The sequence below is a fragment of the Centroberyx gerrardi genome, chromosome 2, assembly GCF_048128805.1.
Source record: "Centroberyx gerrardi isolate f3 chromosome 2, fCenGer3.hap1.cur.20231027, whole genome shotgun sequence".
In the NCBI taxonomy this organism is placed as follows: Eukaryota; Metazoa; Chordata; class Actinopteri; order Beryciformes; family Berycidae; genus Centroberyx; species Centroberyx gerrardi.
The window spans coordinates 26,151,511-26,177,831 of NC_135998.1; the positions used below are offsets into that span (position 1 = coordinate 26,151,511).

The 26,321-nt window shown below is 43.5% G+C and overlaps 2 protein-coding genes across 2 annotated transcripts; both read right to left on the reverse strand.

Annotated features, from left to right (window-relative positions):
* Window positions 1-2,289: 2,289 nt before the first annotated feature.
* LOC139913641 (betaine--homocysteine S-methyltransferase 1-like) lies at window positions 2,290-5,113 on the reverse strand. The gene is made up of 8 exons (XM_078287320.1): window positions 5,047-5,113; window positions 4,653-4,785; window positions 4,402-4,514; window positions 3,839-4,030; window positions 3,605-3,752; window positions 3,297-3,479; window positions 2,908-3,150; window positions 2,290-2,820 (listed from the first exon to the last, which is right to left on the reverse strand). The coding sequence occupies exons 1-8, from the start codon at window positions 5,068-5,070 to the stop codon at window positions 2,657-2,659; spliced, it is 1,200 nt and encodes a 399-aa protein (XP_078143446.1). The 5' UTR covers window positions 5,071-5,113; the 3' UTR covers window positions 2,290-2,656.
* Window positions 5,114-21,019: 15,906 nt separating this feature from the next.
* LOC139913648 (betaine--homocysteine S-methyltransferase 1) lies at window positions 21,020-25,664 on the reverse strand. The gene is made up of 8 exons (XM_071901728.2): window positions 25,591-25,664; window positions 25,220-25,352; window positions 24,980-25,092; window positions 23,077-23,268; window positions 22,843-22,990; window positions 22,421-22,603; window positions 22,046-22,274; window positions 21,020-21,944 (listed from the first exon to the last, which is right to left on the reverse strand). Exons 1-8 carry the CDS (start codon window positions 25,612-25,614, stop codon window positions 21,764-21,766), a joined length of 1,203 nt encoding a protein of 400 aa, XP_071757829.2. The 5' UTR covers window positions 25,615-25,664; the 3' UTR covers window positions 21,020-21,763.
* Between the last annotated feature and the right edge of the window lie 657 nt (window positions 25,665-26,321).

The window sequence follows — 26,321 nt, forward strand, 5'->3', positions numbered from 1 at the left end:
GGGGCTTCAGTAGGGAGGCTCAGAGGAACCACAGGGGCTTCAGTAGAGAGGCTCAGAGGAACCACAGGAGCTTCAGTAGAGAGGCTCAGAGGAACCACAGGAGCTTCAGTAGGGAGGCTCAGAGGAACCACAGGAGCTTCAGTAGCGAGGCTCAGAGGAACCACAGGGGCTTCAGTAGCGAGGCTCAGAGGAACCAGAGGAGCTACAGTAGGGAGGCTCAGAGGAACCAGAGGAGCTTCAGTAGCGAGGGTCAGAGGAACCAGAGGAGCTTCAGTAGCGAGGGTCAGAGGAACCTGAGGAGCTTCAGTAGGGAGGCGCAGAGGAACCACAGGAGCTTCAGTAGGGAGGCTCAGAGGAACCACACAGGAGCTTCAGTAGGGAAGCTCAGAGGAACCACAGGAGCTTCAGTAGGGAGGCTCACAGGAAACACAGGAGGTTCAGTAGGGATGCTCAGAGGAACCATGGGAGCTTCATTCAGTAGGGAGGCTCAGAGGAACCACGGGACCTTCAGTAGGGAGGATCAGAGGAACCACAGGAGCATCAGTAGGGAGAGTCAGAGGAACCAGAGCAGCTGAACCAACAGCAGAGTCCATTTGTGGGCTTGGTGTTGTGTCCTCTTCCAGGCCGGGCTCTTCGCTCAAATCTCCATCAAGGGGGGTGGAGTTCACGGCTCCATCCACTACAGCTGGCTGGGTGGAATCATCTAGTTCCACCTAAAGAGGGAGAGAAGCGGTTTGAATTTTAGAAAATATTTTTTTCTTTTTTACTATACAGTATCTTATCCAGCTACTCGATCATACATCTGCGCAGGTCTTCTTAACTCTTTGGTGGTCAGCACTTCAGACTTCCTTGTGTTTCTGCGGCTCGAACATCGCACAGATTTCTCCCACTGTGACGTCCTGGTCAGCAGCTCTGGCCCAAAGTGCTTCAGCTTCTCCAACAGGACGTCTGGAGTGTACTTCTCTCTGACCTTGTTCTGGATAGAAAGGACCTTCTCATCCCGGATGGAGCGGGAGAAGGCGGCCTGATGGTCCGTGGAGGTCAGAGAGGCGGAGAACTTATCCTCAACGGCCTTCGTGAGTCCGACGGCCAGGTCGTTGAGCTGCAGCGGGGGTATGGACGAGAGGATCGCCGGATTAATCCAGAAGCCCTGCAGCACTTTGGGCACAACCAGCATCACCACTTCCTGGGGGCCGAGGAGGCTGGAGCTAGGCTGCTGCTTCTCCATCAGGCTCCTGATGGCTTTGTCAGCCAGACGGATGATCTGAGGGTCTCTGTCGATGAGTCGCTCAAAATGAGTGGAAATACACATTTTCTGAAAAGACACAATTTTAGTGACAGCCTGTTATCAGTCATCCACCTGCTGACAGTCAGTAGTTCTGCACTCAGTGTACTTTCTACTGTGCTCTCATCTTCGTGGGAGACCAGTAGTGCAGAATCATCTGCATATAAAAAAAGTTCACATGAGCAGACAGACTTCATATCATTTTTATATAAAAGGAAAAAGAGTGGTCCAAGTACACTCCCTTGGGGGACCCCACAATCAATAGGCCTAGGTTGGGACAGAGTCCCACCAACATCCACCATTTGCTTCCTATCCTGCAAATAAGAGCAAACCCATCTGACTGTTACAAAATCAAACATGCATGTTTTTCACTCTTCAGGTTCTGTCAGAGCTGGAAATATTTGTCAATCTTGACAGCCTTGTTAGCGTATCAGTTAAAGCAGTCAGAACTACCTTGTTCATGTATGTTGTATAGTAACAGGCTGCCCATCACCTAATAAATCCCCCTGTTATATTCTGTCACAAGTAGTATACAGTATTTCATCTGCACATGTTTTTGGTGACAATTTGGTCACTTTGTATTCTACATTATGATATGGTGAACTTTTAAAATTGAAATGAATTCCCAGCTGTCTAAGGGAGAAAAAATAAACCCCACACATGGACAATTGAAAGTTTATTGATACAGTCATCAGTCAGTTCCTTCTTTGTAAGACAACATTTGGCACTTAGGAGTGTTAAAATAAGGCTTTGCTCAGGTACATTCTCAGCTGCTCTTTTGAACATTGTGGTCACAGTAATTTCACCAAGACACCAAAATTGGATAATCATCTGACTGAAACAGGACACTCAGGAGGCTTGCAGTTGAAATATAGATCTCATCTAAAAAATAATCTCATCAGAAGACCAATGCATCCGATCTCTTGAGTGGCAACAAATCTAAATGACATCAATTTTGTTCACAGAAAAAAAAACAGGTCCTAGAAAGACAGAACAACATCAGCATTGTATCTTTTTTGGTATGTTAACTTCAGGGAATGTTTGTGAGTATGCCTTCTAACATGCTACCCCTTGGAATACACAATGAAAGTTACTGTCACTTGCTTATTTCATTATCACCAGAGTCATGCCTGGCAGTCTATTATGCTAACCATCAAATCTTTGAAATCCCCTTTGCTTGGTGGTTAAAAACCAAAGCTTTTAATCCAGCCTTCCACTGGTGGTTCTCATTTTGGGATGAAGCCCTTCAATTTGTTTACCTTTCACAAAAATGACACATTCACTTTCATTGCGTATACAGATACCAGATTGTCCATTCTGGCCTTCGCTCTACCCAGGGGTGTCCTCCCTGCCCATACCCAGGAGGAGTGCTCAGTGGCTGGTCTTGGCCTTCTCAAAGAGCGCCTTCAGCTGAAGCTGGGAGGTGGCCTCCTTTTGTTGCATCAGGTCAACATGGCCTTTGGTAATGCCCCATCCATCAGGGGTGGACATGGAGGGGCAGAGGGGCTGGCCAGATGCAGGCTTCCTAAAGGGCCCTAAAGGGAGGAATAACATTGAGGAACCAATTTAGTGATTCAAAAGCTTGAAATATTGCAAGGGAAATGAAAGGATGGGAAAAAACAAATAGTTTCTGTACCTAGCTCTGACCCATGGCTTGGTGTGCATCTCCAGACCACTACTCCAGTTGCCATGCTTCTCTGAGGCATCAGGCAAGAAACCCCTCTCAGGTGCCAGCTCCTCAGACAGGGCGCGGATGTGATAGGGTTCAAATCCACAGCAGCCTCCAATGTAACGAATGCCAGCATTGTAGGCTTCCCGGGCGTATCTCTGCATGTCCCATCTTGTCAGGGTCCTTGGCTCCAGACCTGTGGGAGTAGATACACATAATCAGACAACTCACAAAATGAGTTGTGCATGTGTCTATTTAAATGCATTGCCTGTAAGCCACTTCAACTTTAGGGATAAGGAAGCAAATGTGAGAGACACAGGAGTAGTGAGTGTAAATACATACTGAAAGGGAACTCTGGCAGATCAATAAAGCCCTGGCAGTTGCAGTCGGGAGTGTGGTAGGCCAGTGGCTGGATCATGAAGTGAGCCTTCAGCCTGGCCTTCTCCACTCCCTCCTTCATCATCTTCACGGTCTTCACACAGGTCATGGGGTCAAAGTGGCAGTTCACCCCCACAATCTGAGCTCCTATGAAGAGTCAATAATATGCAATCTTGATCAGGGCTAAGATTTGTTGACTCTCAAGCAAAGTTAGGTGTTAACAGTTTTTGCCAAATTCAAAAGAGAATGAAAAACAGAAGTGTTTGTCATACCAGCTTTGACAAGTCTGACAGCACAGTCCCCGGGGCTGACTCCATTCAGGTCTCCTTCAGGTCCAATGCACAGAGTTGCGGCCACAGGCTTGTTGGTTGTCTTCAAAACCTGGACTGCCCACTCAGCTTCCTCCACATGCTCAAAGTACTGCAAACAAGCACACAAGCCTGGTAAACATCAAGACAAGTGGATCTTTTAGCAATCATGTCAAGTCCTTGTGTGTTGCCTCATACCTCTGCAATCAAGAAGTCCACATTTTTCTGGACAAAGACATCAGTCTGTTTCTTAAAGATGGCCTTCACCTCATTCTCACTCTTGCAGCTGAGGTAAGCAGGGGTCTGGGAGACTCCTCCAGCCACCATAGCATCACCCTCATTGGCCACCTCCCTGGCCAGGTCACAAGCTGTTTCATTAATTTGCTGCCCCTGGAATTCAAAAGAAATAATGTATTAGCCAAGTATGAAGAATTACAAGCAAAAACACTTAATGTAGCCTACATCTTTTAAATGAGTTTCAACTTCCAAATCAGCAGTTAGTATGAAAGGCAATTGAAGTTCCCCTTTTCATTTTTCATAAATAGAAGCATTATCTTGTTCCAGGCATCCCACATGTCCTGGACTAACCCTCTTGATTTGCAGGCTGGAAGTATACAGTGCTCCCTTTTGCCAAGTCTGCTGAGAGGAAGCCAAACTGCTCATTCTACTTATTTGCAAGCGCCCTTGCCCCTCTTCATTACTCAAGATGAGGCTTCTCATCAGCTGCGGTCACTCAGATCATAACAGGTCGCTCTACTCACAGTGAAGCGCTGAGCGTTGCCTCTGTTCTCCAGTTTATCATCGCTTGCATAGAAAGTAAAAGTCTGCATGACATTGGATCCTGCCCTGAGGAATTCCCAGTGCAGCTGCCGCACTGAAACAAGAAGATGGCTCATTCAGCAATTGTACGTATTAACTGCTAACAACCAGATTTACAGATTAGTTAGGAACCCAGTGAGTATCTGCTGCCTGTTATACAACGTCTGGAAAAAGGATGAGAGAAAAGTGGTACCTGCTTCACGATGCTCGGCAGCTGCCTCGGGGGTCCATGGTCCAGCCTTCACGTAGCCCCTCTTCTCAAGGGCGAAGACAAAGCCTCCGTCCCCAATGATGATCTCACCTGCATCCAGACGCTGCAGGATATTCTGAGGGAGATTCAGCCATGCAACAAGCAAGTCATGAGACAGACTCACAAAGTATAGGCTCGTACTATTTGGCAGCATGCGTGTGACTATTTCAATGTGCACAAAGCAGCGCACAGGTATGACCACAAAATCTGTGTGCTGTCGTCATTGGCTTCATAACTTCAACGAACCATGCAACAAGCGTTAAACTGGATAGCCCCCATTCTGTGTGGTGCATCTAAGTGTTCATATAAAAAGTCATATTCCAGTATGGAGGCTTACCTTCTTTGCTCCAGCTGGTGCCATGATTGTTGCAGAAGTAACTGGCTCACTTTTCTTCTCAGACACAGCCTTCCTCTGAGTTTGGAGAGGGTTTGATGCAGGCATCCAGGCACTTAAATAATCCAACAAAGGAGTGTGGTGCTCTTCATGTCACCAAAAGAAACGCCTGCCCCTTACATAACCTGTTTTTCCCCTCATCCATCAATGCATGTTTGGCACAGGACAACTTATTGTGCACGGATACAGAAATGCAATGTCCACTCTACGGTGTTTTTGGAGACGCTGGACTCGTTATATATATTATGTATAGCTTGTAACGTTTTGTTCCGTGGTGATTGAACTGAATGAATGGATACACTGTGAGGCAATAGCTCTAGCTTTACTGAAAGCATTTTATTTTGTGAGAAATAGAAGAGAGTAGTTATCAGTGGGAAGTTATGAGTTAGTTAAGCATTTAACCAATACAGATAGTTCAATATAGAAGATTGTCCAACTTGATTTGCTGACTTTTGCTGGAAAGCTTGTAAACGTAGATGTCAGCTCACAGATAGACAAGTAAGTCAAAATAATTCTCTGAAAATGTAACCATGATGAAGTGTTAACATCCCTTAAGATTTGCTGATGGTGGTAAATTTGATGTGCAGCAGTCATACTCCTGTGTTTGGTTATGCAAAGCAGTATGGATGGAAATTAGTATTTTTTTTATAGTGAAAAGATCCCTAACCAAGGAAAAACAATTTTGGAAATATTTTGTGCAAAAGAGCACACATGATTCCATAAGCTGTGAAAGATATGCAGGCATAGCAGTGATGAGAGTGAGGCGATTATGGCATGATAACATTACCCTTTTCAGAGAAGAGTCAAAGCTACATGACTGCAAGACCAAACAAGACAGCCGTCTGTCTGTCTGATAGGTTGGACATGATGTTTATCCCATTCCAAACTTAAGAGAGCAGTGCATAAAATGACTGCCTCTTCTTTTAATGGCATTACATGTCCAACAGTGTAAATTGTGCAAAAATGTATCTTCATATGAACATCTGCTCCTGCCAATTTGGAAAATAATGAATGCTGCATTGGGTCCTTAGTGTGGAATGGGTAGATGCTCTTTGGATGTAGAGTCAGAATTAAGCAATACATGGGAAGTCTTTGTAAATATATTTAATTACATTATTAAATTGAATCCTACAAATACCTGTGATATCTTGTAATGGATGGGATCATGTTAAAAAACAAACTCTTCACTGATATGTTTCACCAGTACCCTCAAAGCTGACTGCCTGCACTTTAACCTCACAAAGCGCAAAGTGCACAGCAACATCTTGATAAAATGTCACCCTAGTTCACTGCTTTCATAGCTTCATTTGGATGCTCATTGCCTGGTTTTGCTGTATTGATACTAAGAATTTCTTAACCTTTACTCTGAAGCAAAACTGTGATGTTATGCAGTTTTGCAGTTTTTCGACAGTCCACAATCCTTTTTTCTAAGCTGTCATTGTAGACAGATAACATGAACAAGTTAACATAAGCATGTAAGAAGTATGGTCATTAAATAAACAACTTTGAATGAACTTTGTTCTCAAACAAATGTATTTACAAACAGATAATTATTCATTAGTTCTATTTTACCAAGGAACAGACTTGGTAAACAGCCATAAAACTCCAATACACATCCATGTCTCTGTTAATGCCCAAAGAGTCAGAAAGTCTGGGATGAGAGAGATTTGAATCATGAGAAATGTTTGATACAGACTCATGAAACCTTGGGTATCACATTGTGGTGGAATTCTTTTTATTATTTATATCTGTTGTTTTATGTGTAACTGTGATGTTTTATATAATAGTTATTCGCATTATTCAATTTCTTCATCTTTACATGGGGCTTAGATAGCCATGTTTGATATCAAAGTGTTCAGGAATTTGCGCTGAGTTTAATAATGTCAACATTACGACGGTCAATTATATTGGATAGATCTGGGAGCCAAAATTAATGTTTTATGCATGTGTAATGAGCTCTTTCCCGCCATAACAGGGGAAGAAGGAGATAGAGAGGCAGATGCAGGCGCAGCCATGACACAAATACACATGTGTAATGGATAGAAAAAAATGGTTTACATAGGCTATGTGAAAAATGTATATTTGAATTTATATGCTCAATGCTGCATGGGAAATACTACAATACTGCAAAGTACTAGGGTTTTCACAAAGCTGCTATTTTACTTTTCTACAGGTTTGATTATTTTACTTTAGTAGATTGTAATGGTGTTTTACATTAATATTGTATTCAGGTTCAGTTGAATCCATCTGTTACCTGCTAGTTATGTCTAATCAAAGAAATGTGTGGTTGATTGCATTGGCCTTACAGAGTTGTTCCTGAGGGGGGTGCTTGTTGCCTGCTTTCCTCAATACACATTTGGTCTTGAGGAAGAGGCATTGTGTGTCAGCAATTTCTTTACATTATTCTTCCCCTCTTTCAGGTAAAACTGTTATAAGATGTCTCCAAGTTACTGGGCTCATGGTATTTTAAGGTATATGAAACTAAACGGAAAGAGTTTTGAATTTATGTTAAACGAAGGTAAAAAGATCGCTAGCTTCTGTGTTGCATGCCAGGCTAACTAGAGCACGCAGAGAGCATGCTTGGCCCTTTGTCTGGGTAGAGACATTCAAAGTCACCATTTCGCACATTTTGGTTGTGGTATATTTTGTGTTTTGCCCATTAGATAAGTCGTAGGATAATACATTATACAATATATTGTAGAAGTGGCAGGAATGCAGGAATACAGAGACGGACAACTTCTCTCGTTTACTACACCAACTCGTGTGTCATTTATTTTTAACCAACAGAGGAAGACAATTTACCTCGCGCTCAAAAACACAACATTACGTCGAGCAGACTCAGAAAACCAGACTTTCTTAAAGGGACCGTGTCTCCTTAACCCTGAGAAGCACACAATATAACTGCGTGTGTTAAACATACCGAAACCACAGATTATGGTGAATAATGTCTATAGAGTCCGCCACATACGTCCCCCCAGAAATCACCATAACAGAGAAAGTCAACGTGGAGGGGGACGGATGACCCGGCCACAACGGCTCCTCAGAACAGGAGCGGGGGCCGGGGCGCCTGCAGGAGGAGCCTTGGGGACCCTGCGGCGGTGTGGGGGTAGGGTGGGGGGTGGAGGCAGGGCAGGGGGGCGCCCCCGCCGCGGGGGTAGGGCCAGGCCAACGGGTTGGTCCAAGTCCAGGTGAGCTGGTTTGAGGCGGTCCACAGAAACGTGCTCCGGCTTGCCGGCGACGTCCACCACGAAGTGCTTGTCCCCGGCCTCCAGGACGCGGAACAGGCCGTCGTAGGGAGGTTGCAGGGGCCCACGGTGGGCGTCGTGGCGGATGAAAACGTACCCTGCCGACTGCAGACTTGTGGGGACGTGAGACCGTGGGAGGCCGTGATGCGAAGTGGGGACCGGTGCGAAAACACTGGCGTTGTCCCGGAGCGTGGCCCGTTGGCGGGCTGCAGACCAGGGAGCCATGGTGTTAGGGATGAAATCCCCTGGGACCCACAGCAGCTGGCCGTAAACCAGTTCGGCAGATGAGGACTGGAGGTCCTCTTTAGGGGCGGTCCTGAGGCCCAGTATGACCCACGGGAGCCTGTCGACCCAGCTGCTGTCCTTGAGGCTGGCCCGAAGAGCGGCCTTCATGGAGCGATGAAACCGCTCGCACAACCCGTTGGCCTGTGGGTGGTACGCGGTGGTGCGGTGGAGCTTCACCCCCAGGCCCTCTGCGACTGCGTTCCAGAGCTCGGACGTAAACTGTGGGCCTCGGTCAGAGGAGAGGTCAGATGGGGTGCCGAACCGGGCGACCCAGGACCCGATGAACGCCCGGGCCACCTCGGTGGACGTCGTCGACGACAGCGGGATGGCTTCCGGCCATCGAGTGGTCCTGTCCACCATGGTGAGGAGGTAAGTGAAACTGTGGGAGGGGGGAAGGGGACCCACCAGGTCCACGTTGACGTGGTCGAACCTCCTTTCGGGCACCGGGAACTGCGCCAGGGGGGCTTTGGTGTGGCGGTGTTGGCCAGGGCAGCTCGTACCTGGGAAGGCAGCTGTCGCAGGAACAGGTGGACAAAGAGGAAATCGGGTTTGTGCCCACCCAGGAGATTCAGCATCCTGTCCATGAGCTCAGACGGCTTGCTGTCGCCGAAGCCTTGCAGAGAGAAGAGCCGGCTAGCCCGCTCGGCGTCGGAAAGTTCAAAAGCTCTCAACAGATGGGCTTTGAGTGTCTCATATTTATCCTGCAGCGGGGGAGTTTTGAGGAGGTTCACCACTCGGGATGCAGTTGAACTCCCGAGGGCCGACACCACGTAAAAGTATCTTGTGGCGTCCGCGGTGATCTCCAGAAGCGCGAACTGCGCTTCCGTCTGGGCGAACCAGGCCGAGGCCGACGCTTCCCAGAACTCCGGCAGTTTGAGGGAAACTGCGTTAGTCGCCATGTTCGTGAAGAGCTGTCACTGGAAACGTCTAGCAGACAAATGTCGGGGTCACCAGTGTAGAAGTGGCAGGAATGCAGAGACGGACAACTTCTCTCGTTGACTACACCAACTCGTGTGTCATTTATTTTAACCACAGAGCAAGACAATTTACTTCGCGCTCAAAAACACAACATTACGTCGAGCTGACGTCAGACTCAGAAAACCAGACTTTCTTAAAGGGACCATGTCTCCTTAACCGTGAGAAGCACACAATATAACTGCGTGTGTTAAACATACCCAAACCACAGATTATGGTGAATAATGTCTATAGAGTCCGCCACAATATAATTCATGGGTAATTGGTAATAAAAACATGATCTACATGCAATTAATTGGTTAAAAGAGATAAATAGAATAAGTTAATTTAAGTCATGAAGTTTATTAGGATGGAAAGTTGGTTTAAAAAGTTGGATAAAACATGTAAAGTGCAAATGTGACTCTGTAACAAATGTGCATGTTTTGGTTTAACACTTTGGATACTTTTAAGTTAAAGTGGCATTGCATTGCATATGTTTTGTTGGTTTATCATAGTGACTACATGAGTATTTTTGTTGTAAGAGAGAATTTTCCTACTGATAAGTGTACATTATATATTCACCAGAAAGGAATAATTTCTGTTTAGTTTATAAGGTAATGTGAAAGAGTTAATACTGTAATTGAGATGTTGGTGCATCAACTGTATGGCTCTGATGAATACCATATATAATAATACACGGTTGGTCTTGAGGAAGAGGCATCGTGTGTCAGCAATTTCTTTACATTATTCTTCCCCTCTTTCAGGGGTGTAACACATGCCAGTACGTGTGTCTAACACTCCGCTATCAGCTAGCCTGCTGAGTTTAACTCTGAATAATTATCGGAACCTCCAGAGTGTCCGGCATTTGCATTGAGAGACCCACAACTCCAGCTCGCCAAGTACTGCAAGACTCCTCACAGACTCCCGGCTTCAGCATGCTTCATCTCCCTCCAGACCTCCGCTGGTGTTGTATGTATTATCATTGTCCGCTGGGCATCATTCATACATCACACATAGTTATTCCACTATAACTACACTCTTTATTACTATCATTGCTGATTAATGTCTTCCATTGCTCAATTTCTAGAATTGTGTCTGCTGAAATAATTAAAGTATTGTGTGTTCACATGATCATCTATTCCTGGTTCATCATAATTCAGTCATAGGTATCCCTCCTATATACCGTATTCACTTATATTTACCTGATTATTGAGTGTGCTTTAGTTTAGCAATAAATATATTCCTTTACATAAAGTCATCTCCTGTGTTCATTGTATGGGTTTAAATTCAATCAAGCTCAGAATTCAGTCCTTCAGATGAGACCTGTTGATGCTGTCTGTTATCTGGTGCCCTGTTCTTAATTTTCACTGAAGCTAACTTTAAATTATATTGATATTAGGCACCATCAATACCTAATCACACTACATTTCTGGTGCCTTCTGTGAGGCAAATTTGCTTGAATTGCCCATACAATCAAACTCAAAATTCAGTGTTCACGTATGATAGCAGAAGGTAAATGTGTGGCTCATGTGCTTGTTAGGAGTAATGATTGTTGATGCTTGTCCTGTCAAGAAAAGTGTTAAAAACTGTGGAAATCCCCTTGGTTGGAATAGCAGCTCAGGCTATCTTCCCTTAGGTAATTGCATTGATATTAATGTTGCAGTATTGTTGGCATCCGTCATTGTGCTGTAAATTAAGGCATTAACGCATGATTATGCGTGTACCGCATTCTTACAGATAATAGTGCTTTGAGTGTTACTCAGTAAAGTCACTAAAGGCTTATCCTGTCTAGACTGTTGTTTGAAGTCTCTAGGACATGCCTATAGATTTAGCCAAGCGATCACATTGTCTAAGTTCCTTGGTGGTACTCGTAATGAGTAATTGAGCCAGTTTTTAAACTTGTTGCTGTACACTCATAGCTGGAGAACAGCTGTGTTTACCCCTAGAGTAGCTCAACAGATCATAGCCAAGCTAACTTCTCAAGCTGTGTTGCTATTTAGTGAGACCCTCTTGCTTAACGCTTAAGTAGACTAAGCTAACATCGGGTCGATTGTCACCACACAATCACCACTGTGAACCATAGTGCCATAAGTAAATTTATTGTGTGTAGCGCTTCTCTTGCTGGCCTCAGCGCCGCCATTGCACAATTTCCACTTCCAGAGCATCACTGCAGTGACGTTGCAGTAGACCACTCATGTTATAGTCCCAACCTCCCACAGTGGAGAACAGCGTAACTGTCGGTTGTAGTTCGTTGTAAGCCCATCTCTGTGGCAAAATTGTGAGTGCAGTGGACATTCACCTAAATTAACTAATTAGCATTTTATTGTATGGTGTTCTTGGCTCAGAGAGGCCCATTAACAAGGCCTGTACCCAAGCATCCTGCATTGCTCATTGTTGGCTAAGCTAATTGCTTTAGCCTTTACCCCACAATAAAATCATGACTGATCTCCAAGCCCAGGTTGATGAGAAAGACAAACAAGTTGCAGAGCTAAGCAAGTGCATAGATATGGAGAGAGCTCTGTCAGCAGGTACAATTGCCCACCATAGTAATGAAACTGCATGGATCAAAGACCACATCTCTCAACTCACTCAATATCTTGATCAGTTTCACCAGCAAACCTGGGAGAGAGACGGAACTGACATATGTGAAATGCAAATATACTGTGAGCTTGCCACCACTAAAAATTAGAATGAGTTCATCTTATTCGAGAAGACGAAACAGCAGGAGATCTTGAAAGATGCCCTCGCTGCTGCCATCTTGATGAACGAAGGCCATGAAAACAGAACACCTCCCCATGGCTCGAGCACAGTCGATACGGCAGCGGACTAAGTCACATCCACCCCAGCTGTTGGAGGTGCCTCCTCTCCTCCTCAGATCCCTCGAGTGGATCTTGGAGATGCATATAGATGTCATCAGCCTCCAGCTCCACTGGACATGTATACAAGAGACCTAGACAAAATCGCTAGGAATATCTTGAAATTTGACCCTGTCCTGGGTGGCTCAAAAGACACAGCGATGTACCTCAGACAGATGGACTAACACCTTTGGAGACATCCAGAAGCACAAGTGGATGACAAGGTGTACCTCTTGAAAGTCACCTCCAGTTGAGAGGTCTTCATTGATCATCAAGTTCCTGAAGTCCAAGCTGCCTATGATTTGTTGATTCACACCCTGACGCAGGAATTCTCAAGTGTCAGCGATAATGAACCAGACTTAATATACGCCATGGCTGTTAAGCAGTCCAAGAATGAATCGCCCCATGCCTATTACCAGTACTTGCGCAAAGCATACTTTGGTAATATGAATGAACCAGGAATGGAGGAAGACAAGTCATTTAAGCAACTCTTCGTTTGCAACCTGCATCCAGTGACCAGCCTCCACCTAGGCGTTGCTGCAGATGAAAACACAATAACTAGTCTCCAATTGTGCGAACTTGTGAAGTGAAGACGCCTCAGAGTAAATCTGCTGAGCACCATATTGCCGTTAACAATGATAACTCAAAGGCTGTAGGCCTACAACTTGAAGGTGTGTCAACCTTGCACACTCTGCTCATGGCCACTAAGTCATTGCGCCCATTGTACAGTAAGAATTCTAGGTTTCACACTGAAAACTTTCAGTCAGGTAAGTCTAGAGCTGGAAACCATCCAACTGGCCAATATGAACGTTAACCCGCACGTGACGGTCCGTCAGTGCAAGATTTCGGTAATGATAGGACTCGTCAGAGATCAGGTGATCACCATCATCGCTATGGGTCTCAGGATGATAAGTGGCGCCAAAGGTCACACCACCACTACCATTGTGATAGATCCCAAGAAGCTGGTGAACCACATAGAGAAAGCCAGGATCATGGTGAGTCATTTAACATGTCAGCCAAGGAAGTGAGATCCATGTGTAAAGAAGACAAATGCAAACACTTGAGAAAATGCTCTCAAGGCTCAGAGGTAGGAATGGCAAGCAGTTATGACAAGCGGTGGACCAGGCTGCCACAGGAACAGGAGTGGGGTGCTTAATCCACCAAAGACCTCACGTAAACACGCCAAGACCAGCTTGCCTACAACAACTGAAACCAAATGGAGTATAGCCCGGATCTACTAACAAGTCGCAATTCCAGGCACAGCATAAAAGCAATTGCAAGTGGAATTGGTACTGCCAGTGCAAGGTATTTACTAAAGTAGGGCACGCAAATGAGTGGAGGCACAGAAAATGTATTAGAATTGCAACTGCGCAAATATAAGAGCCAAACAATGCACACAATATCCCATTTGCGGCAACATAATGATAGGCAAAAGGAGTGCAAATTTATCTCCGGTGGCGCTGGAAGTGTTGGTGGCAGAAAAAACCCCAAAGAGCTGCAGAGAAGAGATGTTTTACCAGTGCGTAAAAGGTCACTCTGGAACGACATAACAAATAAAGTGAATGCAGCTGGGCACCACAAGCGCGATTTAGTGGAGGTAAAAAGTGCTGGTATGATATGAGATGGTGAGCCAAAATGCTTACCACAAATAAAGCCAAAGAAGAGCCTTAACTCCCTTGGAGGGACAAGTGCAGAAGACCCTGACTGAGATGCAAGTGACAGGTGTGGGGGGGATGGAGACCTTGGGAGGTACGGTTGCTGGAGAAGCCGCACACACACACACACACCTCTCCACTGTTGTGACAATTATTGCACACAGGTTTTAGCTGCATTGTTTTCATCAAAGCAATGTTGCTGAGACATTGGCTTATAATAAGTGTCAGCAAATCCAGAGAAGAGCCTGAGACTTTCCTTTTTGTACATTTAGGTAATACTCTGCATATTGAGTGCGAATTCTGCTACTCTGCCAATGAGGCTTAAATGGAAAATTTTTAAGTCAGCATACTCGTTTAAACCTAATAGGCCCTTTTCACATTCTGTTTCTCAATGCTTCTGCATTGAGAAACCGGTGCATTACAACTTCCTCTTGCCAGCTATGGCCTTCACTAAATCGCTCCACAACCTGCCCAAATTTTTTTATTTGTTACATTATGTATCTAGTGCTAGTAACCATTAACATTTTGTTGCTTTTGTTGGATTGGTTTGTCAATAAGTCACAAAAAGAAACTTGCCACAGGAAGTTGTAATGCACCAGTTTAGCTGTTACCATGACAATGTGAAAAGGGCCTATTGGAATTATAATAGGGATGCAATCTAATGAGCGCATGTTATGCTGTGTCACTTTGAGCTTGGAGCCAGTTCCAGAGACACTGGAGCCATTCTGTACGTAAAATGATGACATGCGCAATCAAGGTGCGCAATCAATGGTGGGCAAGGTGCGCAATCAACGGTGGGCCACCGTTCTTGTGGTCGCACGTCGCCCTATGTGTAGTTACATTTTTGCAGAGGTGCACATAAGCCATGGCAGGTCCCTCTGCGGGCAACGCCGGACCTACTCCGTACCCCCGGCGGAGCTCCGCCATGGTTTGACATGGAAGTATAATTTCCACTTAACTACACGTAGGGCGATGCACATCCACAAGAACAGTGATTGGCCTGCTTCGTAATTCCTCCTACCTGTATCTGGTTGCAGTCAACAATGGAGCAGATAGAAGAGAGACGAGCTGAGGAGGGCTGCAAATATACTGAACAAAAATATAAACGCAACACTTTTGTTTTTGCTCCCATTTTTCATGAGTTGAAATAAAAGATCTAAGACTTTTTCTATGCACACAAAAGGCTTATTTCTCTCAAATTTTGTTCACAAATTTGTTTAAATCCATGTTAGTGAGCACTTCTCCTTTGCCAAGATAATCCATCCACCTGACAGGTGAGGCATATCAAGATGCTGATTAAACAGCATGATTATTGCACAGGTGTGCCTTGGGCTGGTCACAGTAAAAGGCCACTCTAAAATGTGCAGTTTTTATCACACAACACAATGCCACAGATGTCACAAGTTTTGAGGGAGCATGCAATTGGCATGCTGACTGCAGGAATGTCCACCAGAGCTCATGTTGCAGCATGATAATGCACGGCCCCATGTTGCAAGGATCTGTACACAATTCCTGGAAGCTGAAAACATCCCAGTTCTTGCATGGCCTGCATACTCACCAGACATGTCACCCATTGAGCATGTTTGGGATGCTCTGGATCGGCGTGTACGACAGCGTGTTCCAATTCCTGCCGATATCCAGCAACTTCGCACAGTCATTGAAGAGGAGTGGACCAACATTCCACAGCCCACAATCAACAACCTGATCAACTCTATGCGAAGGAGATGTGTCGCACTGCATGAGGCAAATGGTGGTCACGCCAGATACTGACTGGTTTTCAAAAAATGCATATCTGTAGCCCTAGTCATGTGAGATCCATAGTTCAGTGCCTAATAAATGTCTTTTTTCAAGATAAAACTGCACATTTTAGAGTGGCCTTTTATTGTGACCAGCCCAAGGCAATAATCATGTGCAATAATCATGCTGTTTAATCAGCATCTTGATATGCCACACCTGTCAGGTGGATGGATTATCTTGGCAAAGGAGAAGTGCTCACTAACACGGATTTAAACAAATTTGTGAACAAAATTTGAGAGAAATAAGCCTTTTGTGTGCATAGAAAAAGTCTTAGATCTTTTATTTCAACTCATAAAAAATGGGAGCAAAACCAAAATTGTTGCGTTTATATTTTTGTTAGTGTGATTTGTAGGACACTTCATCCCCAAATTATAAAGACTACCAGATGCCACTGAATTCATGGTGAGAAACATCCCAGAAAAGAGCTTCAGAGAATGTAAACACTACTACTTCTTCTGTTATTGCTTCTGTGTTAACAAAGCACGCTACTGCCGTCTAGTGTTTCGGTGGTGTACTGCACAATCACCATAAATGTTTGGACCACCGGGGGCATCTATGCCGTTGATACGGTGGCAATTTGACGAAGTCTAATTTAGCCTTTAATCTTTCCTGTGAATTGTGTTTGTGTGTGTTGCCATGGAATTTGACTATGTGTCTGACTATGATCATACTGTGTGCCAGTGTTGCTTGTTTGTGTTCTGCAATGATGTTCCAGTCCTTTCCAGCAGACACACCATCGCCGGACAAGTGGGAGAATGTAGTGAACACAGCCTGTCATCTTACAAGCAGATTCCCTTTGCATCTTGTCTGTGTGTTCCCTCCTGATAACAGATCAGCACTGTGGGGGAAGACTGTGAGATCGAATGGAAAGGGCACAGTCTTCAACCTAAATTGCCTCATTTCTACCCCTAAAAGATGGTACCAAGGAACAGACTTGGTAAACAGCCATAAAACTCCAATACACAGCCATCTCTCTGTTAATCCCCTAAGAGCCAGAAAGTCTGGGATGAGAGATTTGAATGTTCCCAAAATCATGAGAAATCTTTGATACAGACTCATGAAAGCTTGGGTATCACATTGTGGTGGAATTCTAATTTATATCTCTTCTTTTAACTGTGATGTTTTATATAATAGTTATTCGCATTATTCAATTTCTTCATCTTTATATGGGGCTTAGATAGCCATGTTTGATATCAAAGTGTTAAGGAATTTGCGCTGAGTTTAATAATGTCAATGTTATGATGGTCAATTATATTGGATAGATCTGGGAGCCTTTCCCGCCATAACACTAGACGTAACAGCCCATACACACCCTCACCTGATCACAACAAAACCACATGCAACAATGTCCAAAGCAGACTTCATGCACTACGTGGTCGTGACACATGTGTAAATCAGTCTAACAACAACTTTGCTCCAAAGTTTGTCTCCAAAGATGGACTCAGCGGCATCATCATCACTACAAGCCAAGTTGAGAAACTGTTCTACCATGAAACTAGTGAAGACAGCCTTGCTGCTTTGCCTATGTGCCTGACACAAATTGTGACGAGGAAACTCAGATGACCCAAATGCAAACACTGGTAGGTGAAGCAAGTAGGTTAAAGCAGGATTCTTTACTCGTGGTCAAGAGGCAGATGTAAATTATTCATTTTGGAACTGCAAGGAAGCCCTGTTTTTTGCATTATACTGGCCCATTGAGCTCCTTTTATACCATTTGTTGTGGCACTTTCAAATTAAACACAACCTTTGGGTAGCATTGGCTTTCTTTATAACACCAAACATCATCATCAGGGTTTAATGAGAGGTATAATTAAAAATGTAAATTATTCGTATAGCAATAGAATGAGACATGTTTACACCAAGTGGGAGCATGTGGAGAGAGAGCTGCATGGGGCCTCAGTGCCCTCTCTTAGAGTTCAGACAGGTAGTCCAGATAACCATGACAATGACACTCTATCCCAATCCAGCCAGAATTTATGTAATAGATTGTTCACAACTGGCACCCAGTGGTGTTGTCAGAGACTGATGGAGAGAAGCCAGAAGCTACGCACTGTCTCCTGAAAGGGGAAGAGTGCTGGTCCCCAATGGGGCTCTTGCAATCCCTACCATCTTCTGAGGATCTCCCTCTTACAGAGTTCAGAGACTATTGAGGAATGCATTTGACCAAGTCAGAAGCATTGATGTTCAGATGATAGGCCTTACCTCCCCAACCGAACCTACCTTCATTTTTTTATTATTCGGGATAGGCTGTATAGAGTCAGTTGTAACACTCAGACAAATGAAGAAATATTATTTACCCATATATTGTAAATATCATAGTTTCCACAAAAAAGGCAAATAAATAAGTAATGAATAAATAAATACATGTAATTTTAATGTCTAGTATATTTGTGACAGAGTGGAACATACAGTATGATAGGTATAGTTTGTCCAACATTGCCATCTACAGATGATTTGCTACTCAACATGCAGCTTTGCAACAATGTAATAGAGATGTGATACTTCATTGATACAGACAGGCAAAGTCTCTTTTTGCTTCCCTCCTCCACATGGAAGTAAGAGTTAAGTGCCACCTCCCCATGAACTGGTAGGGATTCAGTGTCTTGCTCAAGGACACTTCAGCAGGGCGGATGCTTGCCGACACGGGGGTTTAAACCTGCGTGCTGTGACGGTCTCCCTGCTCACTACGCCACAGTGCTGCCCTCAAACAATCCATTTAATTGAAACATTAATTAATCTACAATATGGCTTGCACCAGTTGTGCCTCTTAAGTGTAGCCTACATTTTAAGAATGCAATGAAAAGCCCAAACAGGCAAATTTTTAATTCATTATCACAAGGAACGTCCTTTTAAGATATGGAGCTACTCTACATGGAGCCTCAACGTTTTAATTTTAATTTAATTCATTGGTTTGTTTTTAATCATTTGCCAATTCAGACACTGTGGTGAATGCGTGTACCTTCGTATCAATCGTTTTACTCATGTAAATGCAATAAATAAAAAGGCGATTTTACTGCCGCTTTGCTTTTGCATTTGAGTTGACACCACAGAAAAGGAAAGAGCGATGTGCATTTTAACTTTTTGCTAACTTTTTACTCCTTTTCTGCATTGACAAACTAAAAACAAAAAGGAAAAATGCACATCGCTCTTTCCTTTTCCGTGGTGTCAACTCAAATGCAAAAAGCAGTAAAATCGCTTTTTTATTTATTGCACTTACATGAGTAAAACGATTGATACGAAGGTGCACGCATTGTGGTGGACATCCAACAAATCTGGCAAATGTTTAGAAAATTACAACATTGGTTAATGTGTGTTCAGAATTAACATTTAGTCCTGTATGGAACAAGTTTCTGTGCCCCGATTGAACCCTGTAAGGTAAAAAGTAGGGAAGAGTCATTTTTCCCCTATCAGAGGCAACCTTTGTTAGTTTGGTGAAGGTTTTATAATGGATGTTGGATATTCAAGGGTACATCAATGGTAATTGCTATTTAGATTTTTTTTTGTTTAAATGTTTCTTTTTTTTTAATAAATATATCTTCCCCTGTCATCAACCACAAGAAATTGCTATTGGTTGGAGAGGTGAAGTCACCATAAAGAAGTGTTGGCTTGAGGCACAAATGATTAGGAAGTTATATTAGGTTAGGTTAGGTAGGTTGGTTAGGTGGTCATATAACTAATTTGAAATATTATGAAATATCAAAGCAAAGAAATGGAAAATAAAACAAAAACGAATTTGAGACTGCTTATTCAGAATTGGTGGGGAGGATATTGAAATATCAATCATTAGTTCTGATAAAGTCAAATTGCAAAATTATAAAAAATAATTGTATTTGCTGCCTTTGGTTTGGGACCTCTAGGCCACATGGCTTGGAAGGTGTTAGATAAGGGGGACTTTGAATAAATGTAGTAATTGAGGGCGAGGGTCATGGTGTATTGTTCGTATACATCCTAAATATTTCCCCGTCACTCTGTAGACATACAGTGCTTTAATTGTATGAAGCCCGAAAATCCAAATTCCAATCTCAGGTTCAATTATTTTCTAATGACCAGGAAGTTGTTTCAAACATTACAGTGGGTTGTAAATGGGTTTCATGGCCCGTATGGTCATGGAACATACTAAGCCCTTGGAAAAAAAAGAAGAAAAAACTCATACCAGCGATATTGGATTTATAGGGTTTTTGCACAACATAAGTACTTCATAGCTTTGAGTGATAGTTATTCTCCTGAGCACCAATATTGTCTGAGTAACAATCTGTTTAACATTGTAGATTAAGTCATTTAGCAGTTCAAGGGTTAGGGTTAGCCTGACCAAACACTGCACCAGGGGATTTCACTGATTAGCACATCTTCAACCAGAGAGGAGGAACTGATCAGTGGAATCACCTGCTGTAGCATTTGGCTGGAATGAAAACCTGCAGAGTCTTGGCCCTCCATGGCACATGATTGAAAATCACTGCTCTACTGTATATGTCCCAAGCTTCTTTTCTGGAGTGTTTTTGTTGTCCACTAGATGGGGACAATAGCACTTGTCACATCTGTCCTATTTACTAGATCCAAACCAACATATTACTTATGCCATTGTTTGTGCTGGATTTGATACCATGGAACACTCTCAGGACATGATTGGAAACTTTTGGTGCCATATATGAAGACCACTTTCACCTGTAATAGTTTAGATCGTTGTGGTCTCCAGGACTGACTTGTCACAGAACCAACTGTCATCCTGCACTGTGAGAAATCAAAGTACAGAGCTGTACCTTTGTCACTAGGGCTGTATCTTCTACACATTCTGATTCAATGGAAACTCCACCAAAACGTGCATGTTTTTTCACTCTTCAGGTTCTGTCAGAGCTGGAAATATTTGTCAATCTTGACAGCCTTGTTAGCGTATCAGTTAAGGCAGTCAGAACTACCTTGTTCATGTATGTTGTATAATAACAGGCTGCCCATCACCTAATAAATCCCCCTGTTATATTCTGTCACAAATAGTATACAGTATTTCATCTGCACCGGTTTTTGGTGACAATTTGGTCACTTTGTATTCTACATTATGATATGGTGAACTATTAAAATTGAAATGAATTCCCAGCTGTCTAAGGGAGAAAAAATAAACCCCACACACATATATGGATAATTGAAAGTTTATTGACATAGTCATCAGTCAGTTCTTTCTTTGTTTTGTAAGACAACATTTGGCACTTTGGAGTGTTAAAATAAGTCTTTGCTCAGGTACAGTCTCAGCTGCTCTTTTGAACATTGTGGTCACAGTAATTTCACCAAGATGCCAAAATTGGATAATCATCTTACTGAAACAGGGCACTCAGGAGGCTTGTTGGTGAACCACATGGAGATTCAGTGAAGGGTGGAAACCTGAGTACAGATTGAAATATGGATCTCATCGAAAAATAATCTCATCAGAAGACCAATGCATCCAATCTCTTGAGTGGCAACAAATCTAAATGACATCAATTTTGTTCACAGAAAAAAAAATGGTCCTAGAAAGACAGAACATGGTATAGTAAACTTCAGGGAATGTGTGTGAGTATGCCTTCTCACACGCTACCCCTTGGAATACACAATGAAAGTTACTGTCACTTGCTTAGTCCCTTATCACCAGAGTCATGCCTGGCAGTCTATTATGCTAACCATCAAATCTTTGAAATCCCCTTTGCTTGGTGGTTAAAAGCCAAAGCTTTTAATCCGGCCCTCCACTGGTGGTTCTCATTTTGGGATGAAGCCCTTCAATTTGTTTACCTTTCACAAAAATGACACATTCACTTTCATTGCGTATAGAGATACCAGATTGTCTATCCTGGCCTTTGCTCTCCTACCCAGAGGTGTCCTCCCTGCCCATACCCAGGAGGAGTGCTCAGTGGCTGGTCTTGGCCTTCTCAAAGAGCGCCTTCAGCTGATCCTCGGAGGTGGCCTCCTTTTGCTGCATCAGGTCAGCATGGCCTTTGGTAACACCCCATCCATCAGGGGTGGACATGGAGGGGCAAAAGGGACGGCCAGATGCAGGCTTCAGCTCCTCCCAGTAGTCACGACGGGCCCTATAGGGAGGAATAACATTGAGGAACCAATTTAGTGATTGAAAAGCTTGAGATATTGCAAGGGAAATGAAAGGATGGGAAAAAACAAATAGTTTCTGTACCTAGCTCTGACCCATGGCTTGGTGTGCATCTCCAGGCCACTACCCCAGTTGCCATGCTTCTCTGAGGCAGCAGGCAAGAAACCCCTCTCAGGTGCCAGTTCCTCAGACAGGGCGCGGATGTGATAGGGTTCAAATCCACAGCAGCCTCCAATGTAACGAATGCCAGCATTGTAGGCTTCCCGGGCGTATCTCTGCATGTCCCATCTTGTCAGGATCCTTGGCTCCAGACCTATGGGAGTAGACGCACATAATCAGACAACTCACAAACTGAGTTGTGCATGTGTCTGTTTGAATGAATTTCATGTAAGCCACTTCAACCTTTAGGGATAAGGAAGCAATGTGAGAGACACAGGAGTAGTGAGTGTGAATACATACTGAAAGGGAACTCTGGCAGATCAATAAAGCCCTGGCAGTTGCAGTCGGGAGTGTGGTAGGCCAGTGGCTGGATCATGAAGTGAGCCTTCAGCCTGGCCTTCTCCACTCCCTCCTTCATCATCTTCACGGTCTTCACACAGGTCATGGGGTCAAAGTGGCAGTTCACCCCCACAATCTGAGCTCCTATGAAGAGTCAATAATATGCAATCTTGATCAGGGCTAAGATTTGTTGACTCAAGCAAAGTTAGGTGTTAACAGTTTTTGCCAAATTCAAAAGAACATGAAAGACTGAAAAAAAAAATTGTTGAAATATATTATTAATGAATTCAATTTTGATCAGTGGCAAAAGAAGACTTGCACAGCAATCTCTTTTATCAACATTTAACACAAACCATGAAGATTAACAGAAAATATTGTCATACCAGCTTTGACAAGTCTGACAGCACAGTCCCCGGGGCTGACTCCATTCAGGTCTCCTTCAGGTCCAATGCACAGAGTTGCGGCCACAGGCATGTTGGTTGTCTTCAAAACCTGGACTGCCCACTCAGCTTCCTCCACATGCTCAAAGTACTGCAAACAAGCACACAAGCCTGGTAAACATCAAGACAAGTGGATCTTTTAGCAATCATGCCAAGTCCTTGTGTGTTGCCTCATACCTCTGCAATCAAGAAGTCCACATTTTTCTGGACAAAGACATCAGTCTGTTTCTTAAAGATGGCCTTCACCTCGTTCTCACTCTTGCAGCTGAGGTAAGCAGGGGTCTGGGAGACTCCTCCAGCCACCATAGCATCACCCTCATTGGCCACCTCCCTGGCCAGGTCACAAGCTGCTTCATTAATTTGCTGCCCCTAGAATTCAGAGAAATCCTTTATTAGCCAAGTATGAAGAATTAGTGGAGAGCGGGGTACGATGAGCCAGTGGGTAAACTGAGCCACCTCCTGTATCCTAGCAATGGTAAGCATCATGTGACCAGGCATTTAGGAAGAGACTTCCATTTCAACATGGCTGCAATGGAACCAGCCACATAGGACAAGTAAGTACATTTATGCTCATAAAAAATTTTTCTGCAACAAAATGTAACATTTATACATTCATTGTTTAATGGCCGTTGTCTCAATACTAATTTAGCTACATTCAAACATAAATGTTGGTCTACTACCAAGGACTAAAACCACATGAATTAATCAGGAAAAGGTTAGCAGTGAACTAGTGTGTAGACCAACTTTTTTCAAAAAGGTGGCTATGGGTAAATTGGGCCAGTTATTCAACTTACCACCTTGTTGATTTATGATATTAACAATAGTATTTTAATGAATAACTGTGCAATTTATGTATTTGTTTTGTATCTCAAACAATATAGATCGGTGTTTCTGAACCCAGTCCTCAAGGACCCCCTGTCCTGCAACTTTTAGCTCCAACTCTTGAACAACTGATTCAATTAAGGTGTCATGAGAATGTGTGGCCCTTAAGTGAAATTAGATAGCCTGGATAGATGGAATATTGAGTAGGTGTTCTCCCTCAGAATATCCTGGTAAACAAACAGGGATTGTGCATGAATAGGCCATTTTCACGTCGTCATGGTAACAGCTTCGATACCGATGCATTACAACTTCCTGTTGCCAGCTATGGCCTTCACTAAATCGCTCCACAACCTGCCCAAAATGAACACTGGTGAAGTGCAAAGACTCACTGACCGGTTTTCATTGACTCCTGGATCTAAACTAGAGAAAGTAGCCACTACCTAAAAATGTTAAGTCATGGAATATTGAGTTGTTGGGGAATATTGAAATGGATGTTTAATAGCCTAGAGTGTACACAAAGCCTATTTGTTGCTGTTGGATTGCAGTTTGTTTACGAAACACTTTTGCATTCACTTTGCAATGTCCTTTTTTTTTGTGTGTGTTGAAAAAAGTAGTTTTAATAAATAGGTTTAAATAGTTTATTTGTATTTTATCCAGACTCCAACATGAATAATTCAGTGGCTCAACTTACCCCACCCTGGAGCAAGGGACCACTTTTTTTAAGAAGTATTGTATTTTCATTCTTGTTTAGTTTGGCTGCATTCTTACCAGTTAATTTGAAAGTCAACATCCTGAAATATGGGTGGAAGCATTTGTTTTAGTTCTGTCTCATTTTAACTTGCCAAGATAGCATCTTGAGTAAAAACTGGCTCATCTTAGTGCAAGAGTAGAGTTGGATTTTGTATTTCCCTGCAGCCTGGAGAAATGGAATATTGAGTAGGTGTGGCTTCACACCTACTGAGTTTCAACTTCCAAATCAGCAGTTCGTATGAAAGACAATTAAAGTTCCCCTTTTCATTTTTTATAAATAGAAGCATTATCTTGTTCCAGGCGTCCCACATGTCCTGGACTAACCCTCCTGATTTGCATATTTTAGGCTGGAAGTATACAGTGCTTCCTTTTGCCAAGTCTGCTGAGAGGAAGCCAAGCTGCTCTTCTAGGCTAAATATTTGCAAGCGCCCTTGCCCCTCTTCATTACTTAAGATGAGGCTTCTCAACAGCTGCGGTCACTCAGATCATAACAGGTCGCTCTACTCACAGTGAAGCGCTGAGCGTTGCCTCTGTTCTCCAGTTTATCATCGCTTGCATAGAAAGAAAAAGTCTGCATGACATTGGATCCTGCCCTGAGGAATTCCCGGTGCAGCTGCCGCACTGAAACAAGAAGATGGCTCATTCAGCAGTTGAATGTAACCGCCAACAACAGGATTTACAGGTTAGTTAGGAAGCCAGTGAATAGCAGCAATTTAGGCAACGCCCTGACATGGGATGAGAGTGGTACCTGCTTCAGGGTGTTCGGCAGCTGCCTCAGGGGTCCATGGTCCAGCCTTCACGTAGCCCCTCTTCTCAAGGGCGAAGACAAAGCCTCCGTCCCCGATGACGATCTCACCTGCATCCAGACGCTGCAGGATATTCTGAGGGAGATTCAGCCATGCAACAAGCAAGTCATGAGACAGACTCACAAAGTATAGGCTCGTACTATTTGGCAGCATGCGTGTGAGCCGCGCACAGGTATGACCACGAAATGTGTGTGCTGTAGTCATTGGCTTCATAACTTATATATTAACATAAGCGTTAAACTGGATAGCCCCCATTCTGTGTGGTGCGTCTAAGTGTTCATATAAAAAGTCATATTCCAGTATACAGGTTTACCTTCTTTGCTCCAGCTGGTGCCATGATTGTTGCAGATGTAACTGGCTCACTTTTCTTCTCAGACACAGCCTTCCTCTGAGTTTGGAGAGGGTTTGATGCAGGCGTCCAGGCACTTAAATAATCCAACAAAGGGGGGTGTTGCTCTTGATGTCACTAAAAGAAACGCCTGCCATTTACATAATCTTTTTCCCCCCGATCCATCAATGCAAGTTTGGCACAGGACAACTTATTGTGCATGGATACAGAAATGCAATGTTCACTTGTACCTTGTAACATTTTGTTCAGTGGTGATTGAACTGAATGAATGATACAGGCAATCGCTCTAGCTTTACTTTTACTTTTATTTTGTGAGAAATAGAAGAAAGTAATTAAATGGGAAGTTATGAATTCGTTAAGCATTTAACTGATACAGATAGTTCAATATAGAATACTGTCCAACGTGAAATGTCAACTTGATTTTATTTGCCATCATTATTTTTAAGAAAATTCTTTCAGAATAAGATTATTTAGGGGAGTTTGTAAACGCAGATGTCAGCTCACGGATAGACATGCTGATGGAGGTGTGGTTAATTTGATTGGCAGCAGTCATAATCCGTGGTTATGCAACGCATGGATGGAAATTAACATTTTGGATAGTGAAAAGATCGCAAAAAGAGCACACATGATTCCACAAGCTGTGAAAGATGTGCAGTGATGTGTTACCTTCGTATCAATCGTTTTACTCATTTAAA